General features: G+C 40.3%; 1 protein-coding gene across 6 annotated transcripts in view; it reads left to right on the top strand.

Annotated features, from left to right (window-relative positions):
* myom1b (myomesin 1b) overlaps window positions 1-13,588 on the top strand; it is a 165,032-nt gene that overhangs the window by 131,719 nt on the left and 19,725 nt on the right. For 4 of the 6 annotated variants that reach the window (XM_043688207.2, XM_043688209.2, XM_043688211.2 and 1 more), the window contains one exon: window positions 366-581. In XM_043688207.2, coding sequence (XP_043544142.2) covers window positions 366-581 — 216 coding nt within the window. Of the gene's footprint in view, window positions 1-365; window positions 1,007-13,588 lie in introns of those variants that run through there. The other 2 variants (XM_087986481.1, XM_043688215.2) reach the window with 1 other exon arrangement.

Here is a 13,588-nt window from a genome sequence, read left to right as displayed (position 1 = left end):
CATCCACCATGTTTTTCTTTCATTTTAAGGAAGGTAAATGCTGCCAGATTGTTAGCTGGCGATTATGATGTTGTCCTACACCCTTTTCACAATTAAAAAAAACTCATCTAATAATTTGGTGGCAAAATTTTTAAAGGTTTTATTGTTATTACTGATCATAGAAATTATGTAATCTGTTTTGAGTTTGAGTGATCAACTGAAAACCTTTACAGCTAATTCCAAAAATCTAATTTCTGTTTAAGTGGGTGAAATCACATGCTGGAACAAATAAGATATTTTGGAGTCTGAAGTAACTTAATTTTGTTCTCTAATGGCTGTTTTTGGAATTGTTGAGGAAAAATATTGTTTTCTTATTTCTTTTTTAGTCACTTAATCTTACTTGTAATGTCTGGGGAGAACCTGTGCCTACAGTTTCCTGGCTGAAGAATGATAGAGAACTGCTAGGTGACGCTCATCTAATACTGAAGTTTGACTCAGGAAAATTTGCTTCCTTCACTATCACCGATGTCAGAACCACAGACTCTGGCAAATACAGCATCCTCGTAAAAAACAAATACGGCACTGAAACAGGCGACTTTACTGTAAGTGTTTTCATCCCTGAGGACGAAGAAGTACAAGTTGAACAGGAAAAAGCAGCAAAGAAAAAGTGAAGTGATTGTATTGAGAAAGATAGGAGTGAGCAAACAAGTTCAGGCTAACATATATTATCAGTGGTGTGTAAGATTTGATGTGGAGGTTAGTTTATTGTTATATGAAGAGTAAAGGTGAGACTGGAGGAATGAATTTCAAGCAGCAGTTTTAAAACTTTCATTGTCTGTACTAAACTAGTCACTGAGTGCATCTGAAGCATTGAGTTAGTGAAGTAGACTTCCTATAGATAAGTTGTTAGCCCTCTGTTTCCTTTTGTGTCTCTAATTTCAATGTGAACACCAAATATGTTGATGCTGTAATCAATAAAATCCCATAGCAATACATGAATAAATGGTGCACATATCTTTCACACTTACCTCCACCTGTTCCACCGTGTCTTCTTTCAAGGAGTGTTTTCACATTTGTTCACCACTTCTTTCTAATTCATTAACTCCTATGTTGTATTTTAAGTTACAGTGTCCCTTGCCCAACTCAATTACATCTGTTAAAATGAGTATTTCTGCACTGCCAGGCACATATTGAAGTGTAATTCCTGATCAAATCATGCAACAGGTTCTGTCTGACTTGTCTTCACACACTTCCCATTTGATGAGTTGAAGTCTACTCTGCCATGTTTGATGGGTTCTCTGTGATTAGATTTCTAAATTCTTTGGTATGTTGCCATACAAGCTCCAGACTACTGAATTTGCTTCTGGCGACGGCCTACTGTATGACTCAATAACTTAAAAAAAAGGAACTTGGGCCATCTACAAAATATGCATAACTCATAGAAGAAGTGATAGAGATTCAAACATGTTAAATGATTCCATATTTCAGTGATAGACTAGTACAAATGTCAAAAAGGGACACTGTAATTTTAGTTTATTCAACATTGGAGCAGTAATATGCACAAATTCATATGATTTAACTCTTGTTTGCCACTAGTAATTCTTTGTGTGTATCAATTTAAGCAATGCAATCTATCCTCCAGTGGTTTCCTGTAGTAAATGTGGTTTAATCTACGTGGATGGGCTTTCTCTGAGTCATACTGAATTGAGGGTTTTCCTTTGGTAAAGTGACAGCTCTGCTTTAAAATTTCAGAAAAGATAGTTGTTATACTAACTCACTTCTTGATTATTAAACCCATTACTGACTGCACTCCCATTACTACAGCAAGTATTTATTCCTGCTAGACTGAAAACTGGGTGCTCCTTGATATGCTTCACTCATATTTTATTGATTGTGAAATATATTGTTCGCATTTTCACATATGTGCACTAATATTTCTTTCTTATTCAGAGGAGTTTTCAAATCATATAATTTTGAATGTGCACTAAATAATTTTTGACACGATTTAGAAAACTTCTTTTTTAAAAAAAGACAGTTCTTACCTAGACATGCATTAGTCGCACCCTACTACAATCATTAGTAAAACTCCAACGTAATATTTTATAAAACATGCAAGCTCCTTGAGAAACTGTCAATGCCTGATGCCATGTTGATGATATCAGAAATGACTTTCCTTGTTTTTTTTTACTGCATTTAATGAAAATGGTGTGTAATGAAATATGATTGCATTTGGTCAATTGGCCTAAGAACAGGGGATACTTTCAAGAGTACAATGTTTACAATGTTTATCTATAATAGCGATGTAGCATAAATAGCCCAACAATTGCTGAGAGTAGCCATTTCACAATGTTAGGGCAGACTTTAATGCCCCCCATCCTCAACTCTTTCCACTCAGCAGCAGCCTGGGAATTGTTGGAAGTGTATAAAATGAGAAAGGCAGGCCTATTGTCTTTCTAACTTGCTTCTGATAACGCTTGGATCAGGAAAGGTCAAGGACAGCCAATTTATGAGCACGTAAGAGTCTTAGCTCTCTGGTTCTTGCACACTATAAGTATCAAGGTCCGTTGTATGCCATGTACTAAGGTCACCAGCCATATCATGGCTGCCTCCCTGCAGGGTCAGAGGATATTTCTCCCAATCTGGTATCCTGTGACCTATGCCAAGCCCCTTCACCACAAACTGACAGTCAAGGTCTACCCTACCCTGCCTATACCTGGACCACCACAATGTCCTCCCTACCTCCAATCACTGGATTCTCCATACTGGTGTATCACCCCCTTTCATTTATCTTCTAGGGATTCCAATATGGCAGCAGCAATTGCTAGCATCTTTCCAGCTGGTGAATGAGCACTCTGCAGTGGCCATAAAATTCTACGCTATTTGTAAATTTGTCACAAAGTTGAGATATACGATGGGCATGATTTGCCCTTAGCCTCATAAAATCAAGATGTCACCATTAATCTGTTCATGAATAAAGGGTGGCACAGTGACTCAGTGGTTAGTACTACTGTACTATAATGCCAGGGACCAAGGTTCAATTCCAACCCTGTTTGTGTGGAGTTTACATGGTCTCCCCATGTATGTGTGAGTTTGCTTTTGGTGCTCTGGTTTCTTCCCACAGTCCAAAAATCTGCAAGTTAGGTGGATTAGCCATGGATGGGGGAACAGACCTAGGTGGGATGCTCTTTGGAGGGTTAGTGCAGACTCGACAGCTGAATGGCCTCTATCTGCATTGCCAAGATTCTGAGTATTAAAAAGTTGGTGGGAAGGGAGCAACAGAATAATCTCAGTGGTAACATTTAAGTTTGTCAGAATTTCACATTCAAGCATCCTGGTCAAGTGACTTATGGTGCTAATGAGCTACCCAAATTCAGAGAACAATTAAAACCTTGGAGGCTCATTACTGAAGCTTGTAAGTTCTTCCTAAAGATTGTTACAAGTTAATGTTTTTACATTTAATTATTGTTTTAAGTCCTTTTCTTTTCTCTTAATTCAATCTTCCTTTGCGTCTCTTTCTTTATCTAACTGGGCTCCAATTTACCTTTGTTCCTTCTCCATTATTCATTCCGTTTCTTTCTATTCTTATATTTAATCCAACAACGAGGTAGACCTTTAACTCTGATACAAGATTTCAGATATCCTGCTATTAATTTCCATTCGTTTGGGGCTCAAAAACAATTCGATCTGAAGTGCAAGGTTGAAAATGCAGTTCGCTGCTCCAGTAGTGTCTGCGTTAACATTTGCTGATACTTCTTCCAGAGTCCAATCTTAATTTCATCAGGGATTTTGCATTTTGGAATTAAAGAATTGCACAGACCATGCTAAAGGTCACCATGGCTTGGGCTAAGTTATCTTGTGTATTTATGCGCTTCTCATCTCGACATCTATGCAATTGACATATGTGAGTGACTCACCAAATGAACTAGTTATGGTCTTGCCCCGTGGACCTTTGCAGGGTCATGGGCTCTAGGGTTATATTTGAAGATCAGCTGGACACTACTTCGCTTGCTGCAAGATAGGAGTTTCCATTCACTCCTAACACAGTGACCATGCCACAGAAGGAGCAGAAGCATATTAATGATGTCTCGTTACTTGTGTTGCTGGATGGAATAAGGGAAAGAAGGGAGGTCCTCTTCTCAGGAGATGGCATCAGGATGCCCTTTAAACCCACTGAGCTTGGAACCAGGGTCAGTGCCGATGGCCCTCATCAATGCACCTGGCTGCAGTGCTGCAAGAGAATGAATTATTTGCTGCACTCCTCAAGGGTAAGTGGCACCATCTTCTCCTTGCTAGCTGTCACTCACAGGCACAGTCCACTTCCGCCACTGCACAGGCATCTCAAAGCCTCATCTTTGCATGCATGATATGCACTGAAAAGCTCCCATCCACCTAATGCTCTGAAAGTGCCAGCCTTTCCTGGCCACTATGTTTTTAAGACAGCTCACTGCCTGGCATTATCATGCACTCTTACAAAGGAATCCCATTGCCATCACACTTAATTCTTCTCTTTATTGCATTGTAGGACACGCTCACCCACAAGACTTTAGAGAGAGCTAAGACTGGCAGAGAGGTGGTGGTCATAAAGATTCTCGCTCCCTTTGAGGTGTGGTCATAGACCTGACCTTGGAATCATTCCTGTGGTGACACAGACAGAAATCCAGTAAGTAATACTGTGTTACAGTGTGCTCTTTTCGGATGTGAACAAAGCTCAGTGTTCTGCATAAGCTTTTGTGTATGTTCACAACTCATTCTTTTACTTCTGTTCTACAGCCAGTAGCAGCACACAGGATCCAGTACAGAGAACGAGGCCAGAACCTGAACCCATCAGCACCAGCAGTGCCTCTGAGGATAATGCATGTGAATGTTCAGAGATTGCACAAGCAAAGCATTTACCTGCACCATCCACCTAAGTTCACCACGAAGTTAGCTTAGACTTCGGGAACACAATCTAGTGAATGCATCACTGGCATATGCCTGCATTTGGTGGTGGAAGAAATGCCTGAGCTCTCTGAAACTCAGAGAACAACCACAAATCTACTGAGCTCCATGTGAAAAATGGCCTCAACCACAAATGAAGTGGTCAATCCATTGAGAGAGAGAGAGGTGGGCAACATCAGGCAGTTGTGCCAGAGCCCCTAAGCAGAATCATAGAGGTCGACAACACTGAAAAGATCCCTTCAACATATCCAGTCTGTGTCAAATAGAAGCACTCAATTAGACTGAAGCTGTCATTCGCATCATCAATACTGTGGTGGCTGTAGTATGTAAGCACTTGGTTACCTCCACAAAAGGGTAGCAGCTGCCTTGGAGACCCAGGTCTAGCAGTCCTACATTGTCTGCTTAGCACCAGTTTGGCTTGATGGTTGCTGAATATGTACTTGGACTCACACTGCATCACTTCAGCCATAGGTTCTCAGCATCTAAGAGAAGGTGATGGGGCATCTCAGCCATATTCCAGGTGTCCCTTCTGCTCAAGGTGACAGCATAGTACCAAGCAGGCAATATTAAGAGGAGGAATGACAGAATGTCCCCTCAGAAGTTGCTTCTCAGATCAGCCCAGAGGTGGTCTGGCCCATCACTTCCCCACCACAAGCAACCCTATCGTCTTTAGCAGCTGTGACAGAGAATGGGTGCTGCTGTTCTGGTGTATGACACTCTCTGTAGCTCGGACTCTCTTGGTTCAGAGTTCCCAAAGGATGGCTGCAAAAGTCTTCAAAGTCACCAGAGAGTACCAGTCAGCAGACCTCTACCTCAACTGCAGTTGTTGGGCTTACATTGAGACATAGAGGGGGAATAAAAATTGTCCAAAGATACATCACTAGCATACATGTTCAATTAGTATGCATAAACTGAATGTTTGTAAACATATATTCACTTGCACTGTTTTAGTGTCTAATGTAGTTAGTAAACGAATTGGAACTGAGAAGGTTCTCTGAAGTGAAAAGTTTGGAGCCTTCCAAGGCTATGTTATTCTTCAGTCTCTTAACTTTGGTATCACTCAGAATCAGCAAAGTGGGTGACTAGAGATTGCCTTATCTAATGGAACCACACAACCAATAGATTCAGATTGGTATATCCATTTCCTACGTTACTGTCAGAGATCTCGTGTTAATGATAAGTTTTAGGGGAAGAGCCAGGCCTGGGATATCTAACTGCTACAGCCCTCATGCATATCTTATGACAGTAGTTAGGGGATATGTCATTTGTCTCTAAGCTGCAAGAGGGGAAGTTTTGTCACATGTTGGTGTTCTCAAAGCCATGTTAGCAAAGCTAGGTGTGAATAGTCATAACACATATCAACCTTCTGTAATTTGGCAGCCAGAGAGAACAAATCAACACTTGATTGAACTGTGTGCTAGCAAGGTTCTGCTATGTCATGCTAGGGTTTTAAAAGAGATTGTTAATGAGGTGATGGATGCATTGGTGTTATTTTTCCAAAATTCTCTTGATTCAGGAAAGGGTTCCATCAGAGTGGAAAAATGCAAATATAACCCCTCCAATCAACAAGAGAGAGAGGCATAAAACAGGAAACCATAGGCCAATTGGCTTGATGCCCGTTCTGAGAGATATGCTAAACTCAATAACCAAAATGATCATATCTTTGGAACCCTTTGCATCGAAAACCAATGGAGATAAAATCGTGAAATATTTTTAAGGCAGAAATAAATAGATTCTTGTCAGGCAGAGAAATCAAACCTTATTTTGGGGATGGATGGGATTGTGGACTTCAAAACACAAACAGATCAGCCATGATCTTATTCAATGGTAGAGCAGGCTTGATGAGCCAAATGGCCTACTCCTGCTCCTATTTCATATGTTTGCAGATTATTTGTATTCTGCAATTGTGCAACCATATTGTACAGACCATTGTATGAAACTAGTTTTATAAATATTCATGTTACTACATTTATTAAGTCACTTTTGTTACAATAATTTGTTCAGCAGCCAGAACCTATTGGTTGGACCCAGAAAATGTAAGAACTACTGCAATTATATAAAAACAATAAAGTAAATTATATAAAATTTCTGTAGGTGGTAGAGGTTTGAAATAATAACAGAAGTGCAGCAGGTCTACCAGCATCTGTGGAGAGAGAAAAACAGAGTGAATCCTTTAAGTTTAATATGATTCTTCTTTGGAACTGGAAAAGTAATGGGTTTTACGTCTTGGAAAATGAGGCAAGGAGGACAGATGGCAAAGGAGCCAGGAGCAAAAGGGAGCTGATGGCAGTAAAGAGATATAGGTGAAGAGTAGATGTTAATCGTAGATGTTAATAATAGAGAATAGATAAACTCTATTGAAAGCCAACCTTACAGTGAGTACATCGTTGGAGAAGTTATCAAAATGGAGTCCATGATTTGAAGTTATTCAACACAATGTTGAGTCCTGGAGGCTGTAAAGTGCCACAAGTGAAAATGAGTTGCTGTACCTTTAGCTTGGATTGGGTTTTGCTGGAAACCTGCAACAGACCTATGATAGAAACTTTAGCACAAGATCAAGATGTTGCATTGAAATAGCAAACAACTGAAAGGTTAGAATTATTCTTGCAGACCAAATGGAAGTATTCTGGAAAGTGGTTACCCAGTCTCTGTTTGGTGTTGCAATGTGAAGGAGTACATTGTGAGCAGTAAACACAGTAGACTAAATTGACAGAAGTACAAGTAACTGCTGCTTCACCTGGAAGTTATGTTAGGACAGTGATGAGGAAGGAGGTAAAGAGGTAAGTGTTATACATTTCACATGGAAAAGTACCATGAGGCATGAAACATTTTTGGGAGTGACAGAGAAATAGGTCAGACTATCACTGAAGGAATAGCCCTACAGAATGCTGGCAGGGGAAGGGAAAATGAGTTGGAGATGGCATTCTCCTGGAAGTGTCAGGAAATGGCAGAGGGCAATCTTTTAGCTGCAGAAGTAGCTGGAATGGGAAGTGAGGACGAATGAAACCCTATTGTTCTGAGAGGGAAGGGGTGAGGGCAGAAGTGCAAGATTGGACAGAGCTTCAGGCCTAATCAAATGTAGTAGTAAGGGGGAGTCCTTGGTTGAGGTTAAAGAAAGACATGTCAGAAGCAACCCTTTGGAAGGTGGTATTATCAGAATGGAGGTAACAGAGACCAAGGAAATGGGAGAGTGGAATAGAATCCTTAATATGTGAGGAAGTGTAATCAAGGTACTGTAGGAGTCATTGGATTTGTAGTGGGTATCAGTGGACGGATGTGGAAACACTGAAGACAAGAAAAAGAACAGAAGAGTCAGAGATAAACCAGGTAAAGTTGAGAGAAGGATAGAAATTGGAAGGAAAACAGATTAACTTTTCTAATTGCAAATGAGAACAAGAATGCACTCATTGATGTTAGAGTGCCTGAGTAGGACTGAACAAGGAATGTTCCGTATACTCCATGAAGAGACAGCCATAATTAGGACCTATGCAGGTACCTATAGTTACACCTTAACTTGGAGAAAATGAGACAAGTTAAAGCAGATATGTGAGAAATGAGTTATGTGAAAATTATAACTGCTCATATTCTTTGTTAGCTATCCCTCGATTGGTAGCCAACTCCCTTCAGTCATTATGGTCAATGTTTTAAAGAGAATTTCATTGTCTTTTTGAATGGCTTCCTCTGGAAGAGTGGTCATTTGTGAGTTGACAGAGCCAGATCTGGCACAGGCAATGATTCTAAACTGTGAAAATATTCTGGTCAGTCCATGAAGATTGCTTTCGCAGGAGTTTTGCCTGATCGTGAGTGGGGTTGCCATCAGGGAGGTCACTTGCATTTGATCACTGATCCTCCCATTGAATCTAGTAGATGCAGCAGAGGAATTGCTGATGGAGGTTTTCTAGTGTCCTTATATCTCACTGATACACAGTTCAGTTCTTGTTGTTGTGATAACATTACAAGGTAGCTTTCAATGTTTGCTGCAGAGGTATAAAACTGATAGGATCAGATAGGTCCTTATGAAATAAGCTGTTTAATTTACCTTTTTAAAATCAGTATGTAGAATTTTAATTTCTCTTGACCGTACAGGAGGTAAAAACCAAAATAAAAAGAGAAAATGCTGGGGAAACTCTATAGGTCTAGCAGCATCTGTCGAGACAGAAAGAGAGTTAATATTTCAAGTCCAATGTGACTTTTCTTTGGAAAATAAATATTTAAGATATAAGTTGCACTGTCAGGCTATTTTTTTGTTTGATTAAGGCACCTGCCTTAATCAGATAAGATCTGCACAAACATTTACAAATCACTGAGCTAGAATCACTGTGTAACTTTTAATTGTCAACTGAGCCAAGCTCCTGCCCCTTTGCTGAATTATTCATAAACCACATTGGCTGTGTTTGAGGTCTATGGAGCTTTTGTAGGATGAAAAATGATTAGATTCCCTACAGTGTGGAAACAGGCTCTTCAGCCCAAACAGTCCACACTGACCCTCCAGAAAGTAACCCACCCAGACCCATTTCCCTCTGACTAATGCACCGAACACTATGGGCAATTTAGCATAGCCAATTCACCTGACCTGTGGGAGGAGACTGGAACACCCAGAGGAAACCCACGCAGACACAGGGAGAATGTGCAAACTCCACACAGTCACCTGAAGCTGGAATCAAACCTGGGACTCTGGTGCAGTGAGGCAGCATTGCTAACCACTGAGCCACCGTGCCACTCCATGATGATCTGCTTTTTTTTTAGCTGTGGAGAGCTTTAAAATGCTCAGCAGTCCAATTTATTTAAAATAGATCTCAAAGAACACTAAATCTTCAGACATATTAAGCATTGTCAGAAAGACAAGCTACCATCTTTATTTTCCAATAGATTCTTCCAGTGCAATAGTAGACCACTCAGTAGAGCATGCATTCTGTGGCAAAGAAGTGTAAGGAAAAAGATTGTGACTATATATGAGTCCACCAGGGTGCTCACAGATAAGGACTTCTGAGATCTTGAGGCTTGATCAAGACGTTGATGCGTTATACTCAATTTGTGTATTTTGGAATCTCATTTCAAACACTGCTACAGAAGATGGACAAGGGGTTTTTTTCCACTGTAACAATTCCATTAGGTGGCACCATGTTAGCAGATGAGTCGACAGGAGTAGTAAATTCTCCAGTGTATTCATAATTCACCTTCTGACTCCACAAAACCTGTCCACAGTCTATAAAGCAGAAGTCAGGAGTGTGTTGGAATATTCCCTACGTGCCTGTATGAGTGCAGCTCCAGCTACGCTCAGGAAGCATGACACCATCCAGAACAAAACAACCCACAAAATAATGGTAATTTGAGATGCTGTATCATCAATCTAAGAGCAATAAATTGCTCTGCAAAATTATGAGAGTTATCAGGGTTAAATATTTAAGATCTTAAGCCTGTGTCAGTATTTACCTGAAGGCAAATCAAACACAAATTTGGTAGGTCAAGGCAACATAAAAATTGTTCAATTGCTTCACTCTAAATATTTTTAACCAACCTGTTCAAGCCCCTAGAGCACATGAGACTTGAATTCAGATCCTCTGGCCCAGAGGTAGGGAATTTCACACATTTAAAGTGTGTAGTTGCAATTCGGCTTCAATAGGAAGGTGGAATGGTCACTCAGAAGTTAGCACTGCTGCCTCACAGCGCCAGGGACCCAGGTTTTATTCCAGCTTTGGATGACTGTGTGGAGTTTGCAAATTCTCTCTCAGTCTGCGTGGGTTTCCTTTAGGTGTTCTGACTTCCTCCCATATTCCAAAGATGTGCAGGTTAGGTGGATTGGCTGTGCTAAATTGACTGTCCATGGATGTGCAGGCTAGGTTAGTCACAGGAAGTGCAGGGTTATAGGGTAGAATAATAGGATGTTCTGTAGAGAGTCAGTGTGAACTAAATGGGCCAAATGGCCTGCTTCCATTTGGTAGTTATTTATAAGTACTTGTCCTCAAGAAATAATAAAAAATAACTAGTCTGTCATGATTCTTATATTATTAATAAACAGAATGATTTATAACTGTCCTCCACATTAGACTTTTTGTTACAGCCTTTATTGAGTCTTATCATTTTCCACCTTTCCAGTTTCTAAAATACTAACTGATCATGGCTGGAATTCCATAGAGGTAACAGATACCCAAACACTGAGGCCAAAAGCAGGTGGCGATTCCACTTTGATCTGTAGTCAGGCCTGAATTCTGTCAGTGGCAGCTAGTAAGGTAGTTCAGCCACAAGAGCCTCTGGCCTAATAGGAGGGCCAGCAGCCTGACAGAGCCATTGTTAGAATGGTTGATTCTGCCACAACTGTAGGCTGAGGATCCATTAGTGGCTGTGCACCCTCACAGGCACATAAGAGAGACCGGGGATGCCAGGAGCAGACAGGTGTTATGGTTACTGAGTACGGGTTCTATGGTTACCAATAGAGCAACCATTGCTGGGCCAAAGATTGCCAAAAATGAGGCCATCCCAGGAGTCCATTGGGAGGCTTCCAGGGCCTATTTAGTAGCTTTTTCATATCAGAGTCTACTGTTACGATCAGACCCCAGGCAAAGACCTATAGTTCATTATGTTTCCAGAAGGGATATCCCCCAACTAGTTCTGCTCAGCGAGAGTTGAACTGGCTCCCCTTCTTAATTTGATTACTATCTCATTTGATGACAACAAGGATCCCCCTCCTGTCTTGGATACCTTTTCCCAGATGTTTTTATGGTTTAAAGGTACCAAACCAACCAGACTTCCTTGAGTTAAGAAAAGGGCATGTTTCTTAGCAACAACATGTGAGAAAAGATAATAAAGCATGACTCACACACAGATTTAAAATGCAAATTGAGTAAAAAGATTACAGTTAAAAAGAGACACAAGTCAGTTTCTTGATTCTGCAAAGACTATGTTACAGCATTTGAGTTGTATGATACTGAGAATGATGAAGTTGGCAGTGGAGCAGTTGATTTTGAAGTTCTTGGCTCTACAAATTAATTGACATGTTTTTGTCATGGTTTCTTTTCAGTAGTGACTTTGGTGGCTTCCAGCACTCTGAGCAAGAGAGAGTCTTTCTTTATCTACAAGATATGCTTGTTTAATGGCTGTCCTCAAACTGTGACCTTTACTAGCATATCAGCCGACTAATACCCACAGACTAAGGGTTTGCATTGGGTTTTAATACCCTTTTATTGCATATCCCTGAAATGATAAAACATTCGTGCAGTTTGGGACACAATCCAGAGGAGATGACTTTCTGCTAAAAAGGGTAGTTATGCCCGCAAAATCTCTGTAGCCATAGGAATTCACTATCCAATTCATTTTGAATTATATCACTCCTTTTTAAGGGTTGCTGTTTGAAGCTCCCTTTGCATGTTCAGGTATCATATTCCATGCTGTCTTTCAGGTCTACTCCAGTCACTGAATTTACATCTGTAGTCATCTTTTGGTTGTATGACCACTTTTACCAAACACGTGTTGTCATTGAAAGATTAAAATGGTTGTAAGTAACAAGCGTTATAATCCATTGGCATCAGACTACCACAGAGACATCTGCTGCTGTATTTCAATCCTCAGAATATTATGAACAAAAAGGATGTGATTAATACCACGTTTCAAATGAAGAAGGAAGTATTGGCCAATATTTGATAGATTTCCAAAAGAAATGACCATATCTGATAAATACAGGTTCTCCATAAATAACTAACTTTGTGTCGTGGTTGATCAAGTAAGTACTGATTGCTGAGAAATAGGCATTTCTCTAGATCTACAAAACAATTTGTATTTGTACAGTAATAGGTGTTACAAAGATACAACTTAAGTAATATAAGCAATACAAAGACAGAACACCAGCTCTGTGACACTTCTACCTTCCACTGAACCACAATTCTACCACTGAAGCATGACATTGTTTCCAAGACTGTTTCTGACTTTAACTCCTCTTGAGAAGTTTCTCTACCATGTGGTCTTTAAATAGCATAGACTCCAACTCCAAACAATCTGCTTCCATCTCCTTACCAAGATCCACAAAGCAGATTGCTATTATAGCCATTATTTCAACATGTTCCTGCCCCACTGAACTGACATCATCCTTCACAACTCTGACTTGCTTCTCAGTTACTCCCAATAGCCACTCCTCTTCCTGCATTTTCCATGCAGGTATAGGAGGTGCAATACCTGATCTTTATCTCTTCACATAGCCAAATTCAAATTCCCAAACACTCATTCTAGGTGAAAATCAACTTGCACCTGATTTTTTTCAATTTAGTAGGTTTGCTGTATTCTTTGCAACTGCTTTTTTTCCTCTACCTTGAGGATACAAAATGAAGACAGGATTATTGTTTTGTAGAACACTTCCATTCAATTTGCAAATATGACTCCAAGCTTCAAGCTGCACATCATTTTAATTTACTATCTTGTTCATAATTTGACCTTTCTGTCTTTGGTCTCGAATTAATAATGACAAGCAGGCTTCACAGAAAAGATGCCCTGGGGTGGCCAATAGCCCCAACAGAAAGGTGTTGCTGTCGCTGGAGTGACCTCACAATGACCTCACAATGGAGGTGCCTTCTGGCCAACATAAAATGTGTAAATTGTGCTGTGACCAGAATTGCCTGACGGGGAGGCCCTCCACAGGTAGCCCTATGACCACACAGCCTATACAATGGATCATTCCTAATAA

The sequence above is a fragment of the Chiloscyllium plagiosum genome, unplaced genomic scaffold (genome assembly GCF_037043375.1).
Source record: "Chiloscyllium plagiosum isolate Xiang-an unplaced genomic scaffold, Cpla_swu_hap1 HiC_scaffold_4, whole genome shotgun sequence".
Classification (NCBI taxonomy): Eukaryota; Metazoa; Chordata; class Chondrichthyes; order Orectolobiformes; family Hemiscylliidae; genus Chiloscyllium; species Chiloscyllium plagiosum.
This window is presented reverse-complemented; position numbering and strand designations above follow the sequence as displayed.